Source organism: Stegostoma tigrinum, chromosome 9, assembly GCF_030684315.1.
Source record: "Stegostoma tigrinum isolate sSteTig4 chromosome 9, sSteTig4.hap1, whole genome shotgun sequence".
Taxonomy (NCBI): domain Eukaryota; kingdom Metazoa; phylum Chordata; class Chondrichthyes; order Orectolobiformes; family Stegostomatidae; genus Stegostoma; species Stegostoma tigrinum.
Genome location: NC_081362.1, coordinates 20,600,681 through 20,622,915, shown reverse-complemented (window position 1 = coordinate 20,622,915; position 22,235 = coordinate 20,600,681). Strand labels below are relative to the sequence as shown.

General features: G+C 40.4%; 1 protein-coding gene across 4 annotated transcripts in view; it reads right to left on the bottom strand.

Moving 5' to 3' along the window:
- Positions 1-14,789: 14,789 nt before the first annotated feature.
- Positions 14,790-22,235, bottom strand: part of galm (galactose mutarotase) — a 65,110-nt gene continuing 57,664 nt past the window's right edge. For 2 of the 4 annotated variants that reach the window (XM_048536047.2, XM_048536050.2), the window contains 3 exons: positions 19,675-19,816; positions 15,847-16,021; positions 14,790-15,357 (listed from right to left, as the gene is read on the bottom strand). In XM_048536047.2, coding sequence (XP_048392004.1) covers positions 15,280-15,357; positions 15,847-16,021; positions 19,675-19,816 — 395 coding nt within the window. In that variant the 3' untranslated portion in view covers positions 14,790-15,279. Of the gene's footprint in view, positions 15,358-15,846; positions 16,022-19,428; positions 19,505-19,674; positions 19,817-22,235 lie in introns of all 4 variants that reach the window. The other 2 variants (XM_048536048.2, XR_007248106.2) reach the window with 2 other exon arrangements.

Sequence of the window (22,235 nt, the reverse complement as noted above, 5' to 3'; positions counted from 1 at the left end):
CTTTCTCTAAATTTGCATGCATTAGTTAGAGAATCTTTGTGTTCAGACAACCTTAACTGGCTGTAATTCTTTTGTGTTGCTCAGGGTGGTCAAATTTTCAACATGACTTTATGCCAGTCACTGACTTATCTTCACTTAGCAGTGAAGGGGGGAAATGTAGATCAGGGAATGACAGCCAACAATTTTGTGAATTGGATCTCAAATTAGAGCAGCAGGAGGTTCTTGGAACATGCTCGCTATGACAACTTTTGGTAATTTAAGCGAATGAATTATAATTCAAATCCCACCATGGCAGCAGGGGAACCTAAATTCAGTTTTTTTTCTTTCAATTATCAGCCATGATGAATATGAAGCTGACTATTTCCCCTGCATATAAAAGCAAATAAAGTTCACTGATTTCCATGAGTAATTATTTTAGCTTTCCAGCAGCAATGTGGTTGACTCTTGACTGCCATGAGAAATGATGTAACAAGCCATTCAGTTTTGTAAGACTGGTCTTGGCCAACGACACCTGCATGATGACCAGTGCGATGGGATTCTGGGAATGGACAGCAACCTTGGAATTTGAAAACATCGGAGAGATTTTGATAATTTGACACAATGGGAATGCTATTTTGTGGCTTGAGAACAAACGAGAATCAGGAAGTGCATGAAGAAGAGCCTTCTGGGCTCCAGCAATAATGTGGGCAAAGGTGAGGAATTTAAAACCACAATCTGGAATTTCCATTGTGGAGGAGAAAACTAGAGTCTGGCTTCTGCCTTGTGAAGTAGCAAGACTGGGATGAATAGGATCGAAATTGCTGTCACTGCTTTTCAAACTGTCCACCCTTGAACCTTCTCGCCAAATAAATCCAGCAAACCCTTTTGTGCTAAAGTATTAAACCCATAACTATTCCAATCATTTGATAATATCTGGTTAAAAACATTCAAGTGCAATTTTAAAATAAATGAATGAATGAAAAATCAGGGCTAAAAGTCTTCAAAAAAAGTTTCTTGAACTTCAACTTAATGTCTTCTAGCCTAACAATTTTTTCTAAAGGTGTTCTTACAAATTAGTTATTTTTACTTTTCAGTAAACTTTACTTAAAAGAAACAAGTCCCACTGGCTGAAGGTTCAATAATTAGAAGGCACATATAGGCAGTTGCCTGAAAACCAGAAAATGAAGGTTGAAGATCTGCTGTGCTTTAATTTGGAAAGCATTGTAGAAGTGGATTCAATCCCTTTTTCAAAACGGAATTTAATAGGAACTTGGAAGTGGAACATTTTTTAGGGTTAATTTTGTGATTTGATTAATAGGACAATAAAATATGGGTTTTAGAAACTATGACTGTTTGAGCTTTTGGTAAGAATTACGGGTCTGTGAAGAGCTGCAATTGCAGTACTACAAGATCATGGCATGGTTATGTCGGATGCATTCTTTAGATAGGATGTAAAAGATGTCATGAAGAGCGAATGAGGGGAGTAGACAAGACATTCTTGTGATGAACTGTGACTCCAGGAAAGCATGTTGCTTCCCATGTGTTAGGGTCCTAGATATCTTCGAACAGCTATAAGGAGAGCGAGGGCATTCTGAGTGGGGAAGGGGTGAACACCAGAGATCATGGTCTATGTTAGAACCAATAACAGGAAATGAGGTCTTGCAAGCAAACTCAGGCAGTTAGGTAGGAAATTGAAAAGCTGAACTTAAAAACGTAATATTCACAAGAGTACATCTTATATCCACGGTAGTGAGTGTTGGAATAGATTATTGGAGCAGATAAATATGTGGCTAGAGCGAGTGTTTGGTGGAAGAGGGTTTTAGACTCCTGAGGCATTGGGAGCTTTTCTGGGGGCAATGAGATTTGCTAGTGCTATTATGCATGTCAACTGTATTAGAGGGCAGTGAGATCCTTACAAATAGAGAGGACAGGAGCTGACATGATATTGTAAGTTAAAGTGAGAGTCAATCTGGAAAGCTGAGGAAATAGGCTAGATAAGGTGAATTTAGTAAGATTGTTGAAATATGCTTAATGTAAGAAGCCTGAGGAAAGAGACATGTTGATGTCACAGGCATGCAGGAGTATATCAGTTGAGACTTTGCTGAAAGATTAGCAGGATTGACAGCTCAACATTCCGGATTATTGAATATTCAGCTGAGAGAGAGTGGGGTATTGCAATATTTGTTGGAGAATTGATTAAAGTAATGAGAAGGGCTGATATCTTGGAAGGATTGTCAAATGAGGCAATGTGGGTAGAAGTAAAAGAAAACTTACTGTCGTGTGAACCATAGATGCCAAAACAGTAAGATGGGTAGAGGATCAAATTTCATGAAGTGTAAGAATAATAAGGAAGCAATAGTAGTGGATTAGAACTATTTGAATATTAAGTGTACAAAATAGGGAAGGAACAAAAGTTCCAAACTGCATCCAAGGCATATTTTTAACCAGTGTGTTTAAAAACCCAACATGGAAGGGAGCAGTTCAGGACCCAATATTTGGAAATGACCCTGGGAAGGTGGAAGGTGTGTCATTGGGGAAGTATTTTGGAGATCATGACCACAACTCAAAATTCTGGAAAAGGATAAGAATAGGCTGGGAATTAAAGTTCTAAACTTGAGAGGCTAACTTTACTATGATGTGACTTGCCCAAGTGGAATGGGAGCAGAAACGTGCAGATAAAGCTATGTCAGAGCAGTGGGAGCCATTAAAGAGGATATGGTGAGCGTACAGCCAAATATGCTTCTGTTCAGACAAAAGATGGGGCCAAGACTGGAGAACTATGGCTATCGAGGAGTTTGGAGGTTAGAATTAAGAGAAACTTTTGGCAGTGCGGGGGTTGGGGGGGGGGGGGCGGAATCCATACAGGAGTATAATAAGTGCAGGAGAGACTTGAAATTAGGAAAGCGTTTTTAAAATAAAAAGGAAGAGAAAACATTGGTTGGAACAAAACTCAATAGTTTTGTTCTATTATCTCAAGAGCAAGAGAATGACTAGGTAATGAGTAAGGCGCATCACCTCTCTGGTCCCTAATGTGCATCTGACCTTGTAAAAAGTGGGGTCAGGCCTCACAATACTTTGCTCTGAGGTCACATGAAGCATTGGTATAAACATCAGAATGGAGCACAGTGAAATAGTAAAGGAATTCATATAGTGAGAGAAGAGATACTGGAGAGTTTAGCAGCCTTAAAAATGGATAATGCTGCATGTCCAAATGAGTTGTCTTCAGGTTTTTGAGGAAATAGAGGCGCCCAAGCAGTAACTTTCAATTTTTCTCTGATCACCGTTGAGGTGCCAGACCATTGCTACAGTTCTGTTCTTTTAAATGCAGGAGGAATAGATCAGGAAATGAAAGGCCAAGCCAATTAGTCAAACCTCAATGGATGGGGAAGTTATGAGAAAGAATTCTGAGGGATTTATCTGTTATTGCTTGGAGACAAAATAGTTAATCAAAGGTAGTCAACGTGAATTTGTTAAATGGTCATTTTTAGCATATCTGATCAAATATTTTGAGATTGCCTTGTGTGTTGATGAGGATATTGCATTTGATGTGATCTACATAGACTTCAGCAAAGCTTTTGATAAGATCTCTCGTAGCAGACTCATCAAGAAAGTAAAAATCCACAGGATCCAAGGAGAAACAGCACATTGGATCCAAAACTGGCTGAGAGCCAGGAAGCACAGGGTGATTGTAGATGGATGTGTCTGGAAATCTGATCCTAGAGAAGTGCCTTAAGACTCAGTGCTGGGGTCCTTGTTGTTTGTGGTGTACATTAATAATTTGGAATTAAATGTAAGAGGTACGATCAAGAAATCCATTGATGTGAAAATTGACGTGGCAAATAGCATAAATGGGCTGGTCAGCTGACAGGTGACAAATGAAATTCAGTCTGGAAAAGTGTGATGTCATGCAGATAGAGAAGGCTAACCAGGCAAAAGGCATTATACTATGAATGGTAGGAACTTGGCAAAGTAGTGAAGACCAGAGGAGTCTTGGTATGCATATGTCCAGTTCCTTGAAAGTAGCAGGGCAGTTTGACAAAGTTGTGAAGGAGGTGTATGGAATATTTGCCTTTATTAGCCAAGCACAGAATACAAAATAAATTATACTAGAACTATAAAATGATAGTTAGGTCACACCTGGATCAATATGTCCAGCGATGGTCACAACATTACAGGAATGATATGATTTCATAGAGAATGTGCAGAGGAGATTTACCATGGTGCTGCCTGGGCTGAAGGGTCCGAGATATGATGAAAGATTGGACAGGCCAGAACTTTCATTGGATCAGTGACAATTGAGAAGGGACCTGTTAGGCATTTCTTTCTCACGAAGTAAGAGGGAGAAAGCTGTGGAGAGTTGAAGATGAAATCTTCACTCAAGGTGGGGGGTGTCTGGAACTCATTGGCTGAAAGGTTTGATGAGTCAGAAATACTTAACATTTAAGTAGTATTCAGATATGCACTTGTATTGCTTTATCCTCCTGGGCTATGTGCCATAAGATGGAAAATAGGATTAGCCTCCTATGCTGTCAACATCTATGAACAGTTCTGCAAACTAGGTAATCTTGCCATTACAAACAAAGTTAACAGCTCTAACAAGATAAAATATTCAGAGCATAAGCTCAGGCTTTGGGAAGTGAAAGTAATGAATATATTAATACATTGGAAATATCTTTTTGTACAAAAATGTTGTGTATGAAGTCTTTGTTTTGGATCACAACAAATTTTAATTGCATTAAATTTTCTTGAATCATATTAGTTTGAGGGAAAGAAAGACTATGTGCTGTGAAGGGTTACTGTGTTTTGCTGCTAACATCTGAAGTTTCTGTTGGAAATGCTCTTACAGATTTAATGTTCATGATTTTTAGTTATAGCAAGATATGGTTCAGATGTTCAAAAATGGATGAGGAGCTTGAAATCTAATTTCAAAGGACAAGGAACAGCTTGAAAAATGGAATCTGGCTGGAAGAAAGTTTTTAAATGCTTAAAAAGAGAACAGGAAGAAAATCTTTAGAGGCCTATTATTAAACATGTATGATACATGGTTCACCTAGGAGATTATCTTGTAGTTGCACTATACAATGGTGACTAGGTTTAGCCAATAACTCAGTTATCAATCTCAATCTAGAATATACCTAGACATGGTGTGGGGCCTTTCTCACAGAGACCGCAAAGTTTAAACTTATCTGTTCACAAATTTACTTTGACAATATCCATGATCTCTTGTCAAAAAGGACAAGAGTAGCAATGCGGTAGTAATGGATGAAATAGGGGAATGAGCTCAGCTCATCAAAATATTTGCAAGTAGTTTTAAGAACCAAGTGGACTTGGGGACAGGGAGGTGTTGTTTAGTTGCAGATTGTGTTCAAAGCCACCTTAATGTGACTGAATTAAAGTTTTACAAAATCATTTGCATACAGAAACTAGAAGGGAGGCTATTCATCCAGGTGTCACCTGTGGTTCAGTTGTAGTGCTGCATCTGAAACAAAATATTGTAGGATGGTTTCTCACTTGTCATTTTATTTATAGTAAATGACACAGATTAAAAAGCATGGATTTGGTTTACTTGATAATCTCACACAATATTTAACAGACCAGCATGATTTAGTTTGCAGGTAACAAGCTGTCAATTTGGATGAACACAGCAGGCCAAGCAGCATCAGAGGAACAGGAAGGCTGACGTTGCAGGCCTGGACCCTTCTTCAGAAATCTAGGCCCGTAACATCAGCCTTCCTGTTCCTCTGATGTTGCTTGGCCTGCTGTGTTCATCCAGCTCTGCACCTTGTTATCTCAGATTCTCCAGCATCTACACTTCCTACTTTCTCAGATTTAGATTGCGCCTGGCAGTTAGTCATGTGGTTTAATCCTGGTCCCTACTTAGCATGGTCAGCTCTTACACAATATCCTTTCTCTTTTGAAAACAAGTGATTGTTAAAATTGAGTTAAAATAAATTAGGATAGTCACTAGCTGTTTATGCAGAAGCAATAACGGAAAAATATATGCTTTAAAAATCTAAGAATCTGTATAATGTCTAAGTGGTTCAATAAGCCTGGAGGGGTAACCGTTCGGGGAAACTTATATTTCACACCAGTCTTCCCAACATGTAGATGTTTTGGAATGTAGCATGTTTTTAATGTCCGAATGTCCTTTTACACCTTCCCATTATCTGAGTGCATGTGTAAACAGATACTGAGCAACTAGACTGTTGTACAGTTCCCTGAGTTGGCTTATTTGTCCTCAGTGTTCCACAAGCTGTTGCAACTTTGTCGGCTCTAGGTTTACAACATACTTTAGGTACCTTTTTATCTCTATGGTTACTCATCTGCCCTGTGCAGGGTGTATGTTTATGACCTGTTCTGGAATAGGCAGTTCTGTACCTGTACTTGTGACCTCTTTCATTTTCCCTTGGTTTTTGAGAGGTTTATGATATAGTTGTGAGAATGTGGACAGGTTATGCTTGGCAGAGTTATCCTAACTTACCTTCCAAACTTGGTCTTGCCATCATCAGCACACACCATGTCTAGAGGTGGAACATGGCAATATGAAAATCTTTTTTGTCACTTTGCGCTTTGACAATAAGAACATTCATTTGTCCAGACTGTTAGATCTGAGTCAATATGGTGAACCTGTTAGATGGCTTATACTACATTTGACAAAAAGGTCTACTTGCTATCTTGTAGCCTGTGGTCAGATATGATGTCTTGGAGTGGACTGGACAAACCATACTTTGGACTCAATGTGTCTGCCACAGATATACTTGAAGTGTCCTTTAACTATATAACAATTGGAAGTTTGGAAAAAGTTATCAGTAGCTAGAAGGAAATCATGACTATGCATGGAAATAAATCTATAGCCATTCTGGAACCTTATGGGGATTTAGAAATTCCTTGTGCTGCTGTGATTGATGACTCTGGAATTCCTTGCTGTCTACGCAATAGCAATACACAGTTTCCCAGGACGGGCATCTTGTTTACTGTATGTCCTAGTGTCCTTGATGTAGCTGCGACAGTATGTTCTAACAGAGGGCTTTTTATTTGCCTTTAAAACTTGTGCTTCATGTCAGTATGCCAAAAGCATCTAAGAGTGTCTGATACCTTTCCTAATATGCAAGGCTCCCCATCTCTTTTTATTTTTCAAAATAACTAAAAATAAACAGGATGTGGAGGTGCCGGTGTTAGACTGGGGTGGACAAGGTCAGAAGTCACACAACTCCAGGTTATAGTCCCAACAGGTTTATTTGAAATCACAAGCTTTTTGAAGTGACTTCACCTGACAAAGGAGCAGCGCTTCGAAAGCTTGTGATTTCAGATAAACCTGTTAGATTATAACCTGTGTGACTATAACCTATAACTATGTGACTTCTGACCAAGTTAAACAGAATCAATGCAGACAGTCCCTAACAATCGTAACAAACATCAACACTTCAAGAATAATTTATCAGCTGAAATTAGTGCCATCTCTGGGACAGTGAGAGAACACACCCCAGCTCCTGCAGCAGTCTCAAATCATGAAAGGCCTAAAGTGTAACCGGGGACACCTGGTTGTGAGTGTATCCACATTGGAGAGGCAGGTGCAGTGACCCCCTCAATAACCCACTGCCTTGTCCAAACCCATTTGCCCTTTCTTGTGGCTCACCCACCAATCTATGCACCAGGTGTCCAAAGATTGGGAGCGTGGGGCTGGAGTGCAAGCAAAAGTTTAAAAGTAGCGCCTTTAGAAAGCAGAACAGATTGTTATAGATTCCAGGTCTTATTTACATATGCCTTGTGGGTTCCTCGGTGTAGCGACAATTCCTGGCAGAGAGTCCATGAACCAACTTAATCTGTGGTTGCATGCAATTGCTGCATGCACACCCTTTGTCCAAGAATCCCGAGGAGGAGGAGGACTCCAGCATAGTGAGCTCTCAGTCAGGACCTCCACACTACTGGAAAGCAAAAATGGAAGAACATACAGTAAATTTCCTCAAGATAGCTCAAATTATGGGGTACACGTTCTCAAGAGAGAGTTTGGGGACGATGTAAAATTCTTTGTGAAAGAGGATGAGTTTAGACTGATATCAAACAACAAAGTGAGTCTTTCATGCTGTACTTTGGAATAGTTAGATCGTGACTGCATTTGTATCCTAAAGTCTACTACAACTGGCTGGCAACTCACACGACGCATGAATTTCCAGGACTGATTTTCCTTTGTGATGGAGTTCTGTAGGAATCTCAATTCTACTGACAATACTTATTTGATTATTCAAACTTTGATGGTCCTACTGCTACACAGTGAGTGAGGCAGGCATGGAGAACTAGAATTTAGCTTTGGAACACACAGCCAGTGCCCTTGTCCAATAGATTCAAAATTCTTGTTCCTGGTGTAGATGAGGGCACAGAATGCAGGGAGGATGAACCAACTGACCTCAGCACTGTGGTAGGATAAAAACTAAAAGAACTGTAGATTCCGAGGAAGGGACACCGGACCCAAAATGTTAACTCTGATTTTTTTTTTCTTCACAGATGCTTTCAGAACTGCTGAGGTATTCCAATAACTGTTTTTGTTCCATAGTATAGAGGGCCATTTAAGTGGAGAGAGAAAGGTGATGGTCATGAGGGAGTACAATTAGTGGCCTACTTGGTGCCAAAGTTAAGCACCTCTCCTCTGGACTGGAGAGGAACTTGAGAGCAGGAGCGCAAGGATCCAGTTGTCATGATCCATATAGGTACAATTGACATACATGGAACTAGGAAAGAGGTTCTGCTCAGAAATTATAAGTGTCTTGGGCTAAATAAAAATGCAGAACTAAAAAAGGTTCATACACTCAAGATCATTTCCTGAGCCACATGCAAATTACATGGAATAGAATATTGAGATAACACAGTGTGAAGCTGGATGAACACAGCAGGCCAAGCAGCATCAGAGGAGCAGGAAGCTTGACGTTTCAGGTCGGGACCCTTCTTCAGAAATGGGGCAGGGAAGGGAATTCTGAAATAAATAGGGAGATGGGGGAGGTGGATAGAAGATGGATAAAGGAGAAGATAGGGTAAGAGGAGACAGGTCAAAGAGGTGGGGTTAGAGCCAGTGAAGGTGAATGTAGGTGGGGAGTTAGGGAGGGGATAGGTCAGTCTAGGGAGTACGGACAGGTCGGGGGGGCGGGGGGGGGGGGTTGCAGGATGAGGTTAGTGGTTAGGGGATGGGAGTGGGGTTGAGGTTGGAGGAATGGTTAGGGAGGCAGGGACTAACTGGGCTGGTTTTGGCATGTGGTCAGGAGAGGGGAGATTTTGAAGCTTGTGAAGTCCACATTGATACCTTTGGGCTGCAGGGTTCCCAAGCGAAATATGAGATACTGTTCCTGCATCTTTTGGGTGGCATCATTGTGGCAACGCAGGAGGCCCAGGATGGACATGTCCGAGGAGTGGGGTTGTAGTTGAAATGGTTTGCGACTGGAAGGTGTAGTTGGTTGTTGCGAACTGAGTGTAGGGGTTCCACAAAGCAGTCCCCAGGCCTCCGTTTGGTTTCCCTGATGTAGCGGGGATACACCTTCACCTTCACTGGCTGTAACCCCGCCACTTTGACCTGTCTGTCTCCTCTCACCCTATTTTCTCCTTTTTCCATCTTCTATCCGCCTCCCCCTGTCTCCCTATTTATTTCAGAATCCCCTTCCCTCCATTTCTGAAGAAGGGTCCTGACCCGAAACATCAAGCTTTCCTGCTCCTCTGATGCTGCTTGGCCTGCTGTGTTCATCCAGCTTCACGGTGTGTTATCTCAGATTCTCCAGCATCGACAGTTGCTACTATCTCTGGAATAGAATAGTGATTTATTGTCACTTGCATCTATGAAAATACAGTGAGATTGTATAAGTCACCACAATTCAGCACCATTTTAATTACAGAAATTATAAAAATAAATAATTGAGACAAAGTTAGTCAAAGATCATCGTTTGTTCCAGCTATGGCAATCTGAGGTTATAGAGTGGCTGCGGGATGCCGCTACCGAAGCCGTCTCCGATAGCAAGAATTTCTGGATCTGCCATTGTCGAAGCTGACGCTGATGCCACCACATCACCTCCATCACAAGGAGGGACAGTCTAGAGCCCACAAGTTGCTGCTGCCGAAACCGTCATTCAAGCCACTGCCACTTCAGTGCCTGAAACTGCTACATTGCCACCATTGCCACGAGAAACAAACCAGAACCACCGTGCTGCTTCCAGGAGGAACAGACCAGACCATCGATGATGAAGCCTTTGATAAAGCTGCAGCCACTACACCACACAGAATAAACAGATCCAGCATACTGCCACCACCGCAGAAGGCCCTTGCAACCTCCTTTCTCCACTGCAGCCACAGAAAAGGTGAACTTTGTATCAAAGGAGAAATGCAGAAACAAAAGAACAAAGAAGAATGCAGCTGGCCAGGTGAGTGGGAGCATAGGGGAACATAGCCCGAGCACTCCATATGCTGCTTCTGCCATCTTGGAAGGAAGATTCGAGAATAAACGTGTGGCTCAAGGAATGGTTTGGGAGAAATGGGTTTTGATTCATGAGGGAACTAGCACCAGTACTGGACAGTGTTGTTCCATTGGACGGACTTCATTTGAATCATGCTGGGCCTAATGTCCTGGCAAGTCTTAGAACTAGGGTTGTAGTTTGGGATTTAATTTAATTAGTGAGGGGAATCAAGAGAGCAGGGACAAAAAGGTAAACAATAATCAAAAGTGTGACAGGAACGGACAGGCAATGTATGCAGGACACTGCAGCAAAAATTTGAAGAGAGAAAGTAATGTGCAGGATGTAAATATTGCAGAGGATTCTGACATCCATCCAGTCCATACAAGTTGGTCCAGTTAAATCAAGTGGGAGGTTATGGTTTGTGACTGTTAGAACAATGACTACAGACGGCTTACATCAGGTCAACGTAAAGTGTCAGATAAATACTGGTCCAACATGCCAATCATGACCTTCCCAGACCTATGCCAAGTGGCTCAACATGGCAAGCCAAACAGTGAAGCCCTTAAAAATAAGGTTAATGCTATATGATGGCACCACACTCATGCCAAGAGAACAGATCACCCTGCATGCTCATTGAACAAGGATCTGGAATTTCTTCTATATATGTCAAACCACTGATCCCTTCCAGAACAAATCTAAAGCCAGCCCTCAGAGTACCAGAAGAGATTTGCAATGTGTTGCAGTGCACTAAACCACAAACTGTGAAATACATTCTAGATGAGTGCAAAAACGTGTTTATCTGCCCTCATGGCCAGCCTGAAAAATAAGGTACAAGAGCTGAAAAAGATGGAAGTAGGCAAGAAAGTGACAACTTCCACCGAATAACAACACAGCAGCAATGAAACAGCCTGGCAAACTGAAAACACAATTGTTTTTTCAACCCACAGAATCCAAATGAAGTCTTCAAGAGATCACAAGTCCCTCAAGACAACCATTGAAGCAATTTTGCTACTTGAAAAGGCAAAATTTTTCACCAGTCTAGAGCAAAGAATGGTAACTGGCAAGTGAAACTGGATGAAAGCAGGCCTCTTCTAACCACGTTCTGCACACCCTTTGGGAGATCCAGAAGGCTGAAAATGCCATTTGGCATTTCCACTGCACCAGAAGAATATCAACACAGCTAACACATAGCAGTCAGTGATTTTCCTGGAGTGGAAGCAACAGTGGATGATCTGCTAGTTTACAAATAGAGATGCAATGGCAGAAGACATTGCTGACAATCAAGTGTGTGATTGCTTGACACAGAGCTCACTAGATGAAACTGAAGTTGAACAAGAAAAAAAAACTTGAGATGCCTGAAGTCACATAGATAGGATATATACTGACAGCAAAAGGTGTCTGCCTAAATCCGGAACAGGTGGAAGCTGTGACAGTGATGCAGCAACCAACAGATGTAAACGCAGTCCACTATTTGGCAAAATTCTTGCCCAATCTGTCATTGGATTGTGAACCTTTACACATATTAAGCCAAGAACCAGCAGAGGGGTCATGGAACGATGAGCAACATTCAATAAAATCAAGCAGCCAGTGATAGCAATGCCAGTGATTAAAAACTACAACATAAATTATGAAGTAAAACTGCAGTGTGATGCCAGTGAGACTGGACTTTGCGCAACCAACATTCAAATCCAGGGTGCTAACGCAAGCCAAGAGGCATTATGACCAGATTAAGCAAGAATGCCTAGCCATTGTTTTTGCTTTATGCACATTTTCATCAATATCTGTTTGGAAGGGAGACAAAGTTACAGTCAAGTCCAACCACAGGACACTTCAAAGCATCTTCTGCAAGAATATTATTCCAATCGCAGAGCTACCACTTGGATATGACACACAAGTATTATGGACCAGACTAAAGCCCCTCAAAATATATTAAGAAGATTGTCTAGACCCTAACTTTTTCTTATTTTAAAAGTGTAAGGAGTTCCAGATGCAATTCAATTGGTCAAACTACCAGGTATGAAACAAAACACACTTCATTCATACACTCTAATTAAAATACAAACAAAATAAAAGTAAGAATTGACTTAACTGAACTCTATTGAAATATTTTAATAAAATAATATACTAACTGCTACCAATTAGCTATTCCAATATAAACACACCCATGACAAAGGCTAATTCAGTAAAATAGATTGTCTCACATGCAATTCTACAGCAGGAAGAGAACCCCAGCTACTAACTGTGACAGAGAGGAAGAAGAGCTTCCGCATCCAGCTTCAAGACCCCAACAACTGCTACTGAAAGATAAAATTAAAAGAAAATTCAAGTTCTTGTGGGAGCTTGACTCCAACCATTCCAACTGTTGTTCCAACTTTAAAAATACCTCAATACCTCACGAGCTGTTTACTTTATTGGCTTTGGAACAGACTGCTCAGTACCTCTGTCTCAAGCTTCCTACATTAAAAAAAGGACAAAATACACTTCTTGAAGCCATAATATCATCACACAAGCTAGGGAAAGCAGATGAATCTTGCAGATATACTGTCGAGAGCAGCACTTTGAATGAAGAAAGCGGAGAATCCCACCACAGTACATGAAATCTTTCAGATACAAGATGAAGCAATAATTCTCCATGGACTGAAAGTCATTAACCCACTAAGACAGAATCTAATAGGTAAGTTCCTTATGCAAATCAAGCAAATTATCCAAGATGATGCAAATCTCCCAGGCTTGTAAAATGTTGTAATGAAAGGCTGGCCAGAAAGCATCAAGGACAAACCTGCTGCTGTAACAACATATTAGGTAGACAGAAGTGAATTGAAAAGTCAGAGTGGACTACAGTGCAAAGGAAGCAGAGCCATAATCCCAAAGGACTTGACAGGAGAGGTGCTAAAATGCATTTTTGAAAGCCACAGGAATTGAGTGAAGTCTGAGGGAGGTAAGGTGCTCTACCGGCTAAACATGAGCAATGAAACTGAAGACCACATCAGCCAGTGAAGTGATTGTAATTGAGACCACACTAAACAAACTAGAGCTACTGACAATGCATGACAACCCAGATGGACCATGGTTGACCATGGTTGTTTGGCATGTCATTTCATCCTTGTCTTTGGTTTAATAGCGTATTTAGCTCCTAAAGAAACACGTCAAAAAAAAACACAATAGGACTTGAGCACAAAATTCCAGGATGACACCAGTGAGGGAATGCTGCAGTGTTTGTTGTACCATCTTTCAGATGGAGTGTTAAATTTTGGCCCTGTCTGCTCTCACAGGTGAATACAGAAAATCTCATGACACTCTTTCCAAAATGAAAATGTTATACCCTGACCAGCACCTCTGTCAACAGAACATTGATCATTATCACCTTATATTGCTTTAAGAACAGTGGGAGTTTGCTATCCATGTTTTCTTGCACTACGACAGAGCTACAATTCAAAAGGAAAATACCTAAGTGGTTGCAAGGCACTCTTAGACATCTTCCAGTTGTTAAAAAAAACTCCTGTCACTGCACTGAGAAGGAAATGAATGCCAATGACGTCATTGCTGTGCACCCAATGCTGCAACCTTCCTGAGTCTGCCCCACTTACTGCTACCCTGCTTGTCACCTCATTCTCTAGTTCAGTTCAGTCACTGATCTCTACGTTGTTCTCTTCACTCACTGCCCAGCATGCCACCTGGCTTGACAGTAGGGCAGCAAGAGAAGCAATAAGAGGGAGGTGAGCAGGACAGTGAGTGAACCAGCAAGTGCAGCAATGAAGCATCGGGAAGGGGACCAGCAACTGACAGACATCATTGACCTCTCATACAGGCTGTGGTGCAGTTTCAGTGGTAGCAAACATAGCCCCTATAAATTCAAGTCTTTCTCTTGTGCCTGTTGTGGCTCTTTGAAAGTGTATTTCTTCCCCAAGGAGAGCTGCCTAATTATTCAACTTTCTCTGTCCTTCCTTCATAAAGATTACTAGGGTCTTTGATTCTACAAAACAAATGTAAAGTCACATCACTAATGAACCAGAGTCAAGATGTTATCTGGAATGCACTGCTTGCAACAACTATAGCCACAGATTAAAATTTATTCAGATTTCAATTCTAGCATGTAATTTTTTGTTCATTCATGATTATGCTGTTACCTAGACATGCAGGACAGTGATCAACAAATACAGCAATATTAAAAAAAGTGTGCTGTTTAGCAATAGGTGTGATGTAGAAATACGCTTATGTCGCTGGTCATAAAGACCAAGCAGTTTAACTTTGAAAAAGTAGCTATTACATCTAAAGATACTTATTTCAGAGTTGCTGGTAATTAATAATCAAGGAAACCTGCAATAACCTGTATGTTCATTAAAAATCTTAGATCAATTCTTGTAAATGAAATCAAGTCGCTTTCCAAATTATACAAAATTTTATTTTTATCAGGAGTACTAAGTTACAGAGGTTAAGTGTTCAGATACATTTTACTCATTTATTCTAGTTCCTTGGGAAATGCAATTTTTGGAAAATTATTTTATTATGGGCAAGTTGACAATTGCTAAAGGTTTAGCTAGTATCAAATGTCCAATTTTCTAATCTGTTCCTGCCTTTCGAAATAAACTGAATGTGAGCTGATATGTAATTTAAGACCTCTCTAGATTTTGGGAAATATTCTAAATTAAGATAAATGCTCATTATTGCTATGCACTGTTCAATGTATGGGCACAAGGGGTAAATACTGCACGTGATTTAATTTTCATCACTAAGAATTAGTATTAATGTTATTCCTAACCAACATCCCACTACCACGTAGTGTGATCTTATTATTTTTTAATTTTTAAAACAAATCAAACGTTTTCATTACAGTACGACAACCGAAACACAACTGCTCACATCACAGCTGTTAAAGTACAGAAAACTTAAACCATGTTGTGTGGTCATATTCCTCGCCTGGTCTCAGCAATGCATCTGGGAAATTTGCCTGCAAAGTAAAACATTTGAATGCATCAAATTAAAATGTAATGCAACGCTCAGAAACAGTAAGTAACAATATATTCTCCTGGCCAGTTTTCCAGCTTCCTCGGCACCCTAGTACACTTAAACTCAAACATTCTGCAGCCTTCATCAAATTTAATCTGGTAACGTTCCTATGAAGTACCTTAGGAGGTTTTACCACATCAAAGGTGCTATCGATGCAAGTTCTTTCTCTAACAATTTGCAACAGGTCCTAATTTGCCACATCATCTAGTTTTTCTTCATTTTAGCAGCAGCGAGGTTGCACAGTTGCAGGAAACATTGTGTTATGTTTTTCTTTATAAGTCAGAAGCAAAGGTTTAAATTAATAAACTGTTTTCATAACTCACATGTCAACCTCGGGCACAGTAACAGAAATTTTGTTCAAGCAGAATTCTTATATTACTTCTAATTAATGCACATTAAAGTATTAAAAAGGTTCCCTTTCCCCTCAAACCTTGTTAACAGCATCAGGCCAATTCTGAGTTTCCAAACAGAAAGCTGAATGCTTGGGGTATGTGGCCCCTCCTTTGCCCTTCAGACTCCCATCCAGGAAATTCGCAGTGTAGAACTGAACTCCTGGCTGGGTGGTCTCGATCTCCAGGAGCCTGCCACTTGGCCGGTGGTAAACCCTGTAAACAAGAACAATATTTTCACTGGCAATCCTTTTCTTAGAGTATTAAAGATGTATTCCCCCCCTGAACTTGCTCACCAGCCTAATTCTACTTGTGACTCAAAAAGAAAAGTATTATCAAGTTTCTATAATCTGGTCAAAAGCAACTGAGACTTGAACACAATCAACCCGTTGACATTACTGCAGAAGTTATCAGAGATAGTAGGAACTGCAGATGCTGAAGAATCTGCAATAACAAGGTGTAGAGCTGGATGAACACAGCAGGCCAAGGAGCATCTTAGGAGCTGGAAAGCTGACATTTCGGGCCTAGACATTTCTGATAAAGTGTCTAGGCCCGAAACGTCAGCTTTCCTGCTCCTCTGATGCTGCTTGGCCTGCTGTGTTCATCCAGCTCTACATCTTGTTATCTCTTACTGCAGAAGTCATGTCAGACTTGAAACGTTAACTCCATGCTGCCAGACCTGCTGAGTTTCTCCAGCATTCTCTGTTTTTGTTTCAGATTTCCAGTATTTGCCGTATTTTGCTTTTATTTTAATAGAATCTCTACAGTGTGGAGGCAGGCCGTTCAGCCCATCGAGTCCACATGGACCCTCCATGAGCATCCCACACAGACCAATCCCCCTACCCTATCCCTGCACTTCCCATAGCTAATCCACCTAGTCTGCACATCTTTGGATTGTGGGAGGAAACTGGGGCACCCAGAGGAAACTCCATACAGCCAGTTGCCCAAGTGTGGAACTGAGCCTGGGTCCCTGGCATTGAAAGGCAGCAGGGCTAACCACTGAGCCACAATACTGCCCCACACATGGATGATATTTGTTCTCTATTCAGTATCTCTCAAGATGAAAATGGCAGTCCATCAACATGTGAATTGAGTGTAGATTCCTTCATTTAGCTGCATGTCACAACCACACCACCACATAATTCTGCTTTTATAATTCTATCGGAAACCCTATCTGCACGAGCTTATCTTGCTTGTTGATCTTATTTCACAAATACCCTCGGATTAAGTCCCCTCCACAGACTTCAATACAGAATCAAGGTTGATGCCTGGTGACGATACTGAAGGTGTACCACACTACCAGACGTGTTGTTTTCCAGAACGGGCATTAAATAAGAGACCCTGCTTCCCCTCTCAGGTGGAGGCAACTTGTATTTACATATGGCGATGGCCTAGTGGTATTATCGCTGGACTGTTAATCAGGAGGCCCAGGTAACGTTCTGGGGCCCCGGGTTCATATCCCTCCATGGCAGATGGTGGAATTTGAACTCAACAAAATATCTGGAATTAAGGATCTAATGATGACCATGAATCCACTGCTGATTGTTGGAAAAATCCAGCTGGTTCACTAATATCAAACTTCCATCCTTACTTGGTCTAGCGTAAATGTGAACTCCAGACCCATAGCAACGCTGTTGACCCTTAACTGCTCTCTGAGCAATTAGGAATGGGCAATAAATGCTGCCTAACCAGTGATGCCATCATCCCATTAGTGAATAAAGAAAATTAAAATGGCATCTTTAACAAAGTAAAACATCCCACGTTTTACAGAAGGAGAACATCTCGACACTAAGCAAAAAAAATGTTAGAACATGTCAACAAAAGTTTGGTTAAAGAGGTATATTTTAAGGAGAGTCTAAGAGAAAGATAAAGATTTTGAGAGTTTTACGGAGGGTATTCTGTGACTGCGTGGTTCAGAGTTGAATAAGGGAAGGTTAGACCCTTTCATTTGGCCAACAAAGGCATTCAAGGGAATGGTGTGTTTGACTGTGTCAAAGGCTTTAGAAAGAAGAAGAATGCAAAGGAATACAGGATCAGAAATAGGCCATTCAGTCCATCAAGCTTGCCTATCATCCAATACCATCGCAGCTGCTCAATCATTTTAACGCCTATTCCTACATTATACCCATGTCTTTTTACATCATAGACAGATTTCTAAGTACCAATCTCTGAACATACATAATGACTGAGCTTCCACTACCCTCAAGGATACAGCATCCCAAAGGTTCACAGCCTTGTAAGTAAAATAAAATTCTCCTTATCTTAGTTCTAAGTAGCTTTTCCCTTATTTTCAATTAGCCCCTGGTTATATGATTGCCCAACAAGGGTAAAAAAAAAGCTTACCTTCTTCGAATCTCTCTATCCCTTTAGGCATTTTGTAGGTTTCAGTGAGATCATCTCTTATTCTTTGAAACTCGAGAGTATACAGGTGCAGTTTGTCCAATCTCTCTTCTAGGACAGTCCTGTTATTGCACAAGTGAATCTCTGTTGCACTTCTGCATAGCAATTGTATCTTTCTGAAAGGGGGCCACATTGCACATGGTATTCCAGGTATGAGCTACCAAACTTCTATACAGTTGAAAGAAGACTTTGCTACTCCTACACATTTAAATCTTATTGCAAAAAGTCTATCAGACCATTAGACTTCCTTACTGCCCTCTGCACGTCAGCCTTAACAGCCTTATTAGCAAGGCTTCCTAGGTTCCTTTCTAAATCTACACTTTCTAACCTTTGTGGAAATACTCTGCACATCTGTTCCTCTGACCAAAGTAGACAGCCTCATATTTTTCCACAGTATATTTCATTAGCCAGTTTGTTGCCCACTCAATAAGTCTGTCAAAATCCTTTGGAAACCTCACTGCATCTTCCGCACAGCACACATTCCCACTTAGGCATAGTGCTCCGTGTCAGTCACAGAATGTCACTTGTAATTTTGATCAAATTTGTTTCATTGTTGGTGCAGGGACAGAAACCGGATTGGAGAGGTTTCTTCACGGGGTTGCGGGAAAAATGGGCATAGATGAGGGAGGCAGCAACACATTCAAGGACCTTGAGGTGAAAAGGGAGGTTGGAAATGGGTCAGTAATTTTCTAAGGAATAAAAGTGAAGACTATTATTTGCTGAGGGCAGGTGATAATGGCAGATTTGAAATAGAGGGGACTAGTGTCTGATGGGAGCGAATCATTAAATCATGTCAACAAAATGAGCATCTCCAAGCAGATTATTTGTTAATTCTCATCATTTGTACTGCAGAATCATACTGTGCTCAGATTGTTGCTGTATTACCTGTTACAGTGATTACATTTCAGAAATATTTCAGAAATACTTAAGATGGTGAAAGATGCCAGGACAGTGCAAGATTTTCCCCTTTAAATAATCATCCCCTAAATTGCTGCATCTAAATCCCAGCAGCTGAGTTCAGAATAAAAACACAGAGCATAACTTGGATTTGGGAAAAGATTGGCTTAAGTGCAGTAATATGAACACCCAGGGTTTTGTTAATTATTGTTTCAGTGTGACTGTAAAATGAAACAATCTGTTGTGATTAGTCTCAGAAGTATTTTTGTCTCTCCCTTTAAGCTATAAACAACACATCTGAAAAAATTCTGAAGAAGGGTCCTGACCCAAAACAGCAACTTCTCCTGCTCCTCTGATGCTGTCTGGCCTGCTGTGCTCCTCCAGCTCCATACTATGTTATCTCTACATGTGAAAATAAAATTTAATTTTACGAAGAAATTATGCAAAACGTTTTTTTAAGAAAGGACAAAAATCACAAGTATATCCAACAGCACAAAATATGTTCAATTATGCAAATAAGACAAACCTCCTAAATTCAAGAGAAATGTAATTCCTTTTCTCAAGTTAGTTACCTTGCACAAGGAGATCGTTGTTTTGAGAAATTTAAACAGAAGTTGTGGTCAAAGCCTCCAGCTAACTTATTTGCAATCTGGTCTCCAAGAACTACTAGGTTCCTCAAGTCAAAATTCGTGTTCTCCACCGAGGTAATCTCTCCTTCATAAACCAGATATACAGAATGAAGCACAGAACATCAAAAGTTATCTAGTTTAGCTATTGTCAATGAGGAACAAAAAAAGCGTTGATAGTCTTAATAACCCTCAAGTGTTAGCAGTGACGTGTTGGTGACATTCCACCTCCGAACCAGAAAATTGTGATTTCAAGGCCCACACCAGAGATCTGAATGAAATGTTGAGGCTGAAACTCCCAGCGCAGTACTGAGAGATCACTGCATGTTCAGAGGTGACAACTTCTAGATGAGATGTTAAACCATGATCCTGTCAACCCTCTCTAGTGAATATGAGATATCCCAAGACACTATTTTGAAGAGGAGAGTTCTCCATGCTGTCCTGGCTATAGTTTATCCCTAAAAGCACATTATCTGCTCAATGTCATGCTAGTGGGAGTTTGCTGTGCACAAATTGCTTACTCCAATTCTTATATTGAAATTAAAGCAAAACTTGCACTTCACTAGTACTTCATGGCTATAAAGCACATTGGGAAATCCTGAAGTTATGAAATGTACTACATAAATGCAAGTCAGTCATGTGTTATAGTCAAAGTCACAACATTTGCTTCCTCTGAAGGCTATCTGCATGACTCTTCCTCATGTCCATCACAATTCAGGTTTATTTATTGTACAACTGTTGGTGCAACTTTAGTTTTACACCAAAGTTGAAGACAGCCTAAAAGAACAGGGATAGTTCTAGTTAAAGAAGAAGGTTATTTAGGTGTTCAAAATTATGAGGGATTATTATGGGGAAAAAAAGCTGTTTCCAATCACAACACAGTTAATGCAGATCCACTGCCAAGAGTTACTGAGAGATGGACAGGATTGTTTTACATGTGGCCAATTGTTAAGTCCCAGAATGTATGGTGTGAAAGAGTGAAGGAGTCAGAAACCATAGCAACTTTCAAATAGGTACTCAGAAATACTTGAAAATGAAATTGCAGGGCTATTGGGAAACAGTAGGAAAACCTAACCAGAAGACCTGACACAGTGAAGTCAATGATAACCTTGACATTATATGATCCTAGGTTGTAGTGCAAGTCTAGACTAAGTAAAATTGAAATCAGAAACAACCAATTCTGGAACCAAATGGAATGAGATTCCAAGTTTCTGCCTTTATTTCAGCTATAACTTTCTCAAAAAGCTGTAAAACAGATTAACGTCTTCTTTGGTTTTGACCTTTTATCAGCATATAACACTGGTGATATTTAGGAACTGTCCTATCTCATCAGCATATAAAACAGGGGTTGTACTCTTATAAGAGGAAGTTGAATCATTCACTGACTGTTTATTGAATAAAATCTACATTTGGTTTAATGATGTAGCATAAGAATTGACCTCTGGGAAGCAATTAGAATGAATGAGGAAATAGATGAGACTGAACTTTAAAAAAAAAATCAAGAAAGAGACACACACAAAAAAAACATATGCCTGAAAAAAAGTTTTGTAGGTGCCTTTTCATGAAAACAGTGAATGGTGAAAAAACAGTAAGTCTATTCTCTCCTGATGAACAACTATGCCACAGGATGTGTACCCTTAATCTGTTTCTCTGAATATGTCACTCTGACAAATAGTCTATCTGATCTAATAGGAGATAATTTGGCATATCAAGAGCAATTTGTTCCCACTGACTCAAAAGTTTGCACATTTGCCCTGGCTGTGGTTACCTGTCCCACTCTATATGTGTGAGCTCACTGATGCTGACATTTCAGTGCCAAGGAAGGTGCTGGCCCTCTCTGCCCTCGTAAGTGGATGTAAAAGCCCCAGTGCATTATGTTGAATAGCAAGAGGTGTTTGTCCTGCCATCATGGCCAATGTTTATTTCTTAAGCAATATCACTGGAACAGGTCATTTGGTTTGACATCACATTGCTGTTTATGAGATCTAGCCGCATGCAAATTCCCACATTACAACAGTCACTGACAACTTAAAGCGAAATTGGCTATACATTACATAGGGGATCATCCTGCAGCTTTTAAAGGCACTGTAAAAATTCAAGGTTTTAACACCACCAACTGTAACCATAGTCATGTCTACCTTCTCTGAAGGCTACTTGTATATCACTGAATCAACATCAGAGATTAACTAGTTATTATCTATCCTTGTGTTTATTGTACCCTTGTTGTTATTGCTGATATACTAGTTACTGCACTTCAGTGTTAATTGATTTACAGTGAACCATTTTAAAAACAGCCAAGAGGATATGAACAATACTTTGCAATGTGCAAGAAACCTCTTCACCATATTTGTGTCTGAAAGCTGAGAGTTCAAATATGACAATACACATGAGCACAAAATCTGCAACGACAATTTGATGCATTGCAATGCTGCATTCTAAGAGCTGCAATCTTTTGACTGAAGCATCAAAACAGTCTGCTCTCAATTGACTTATATCAAGAAAGAGAA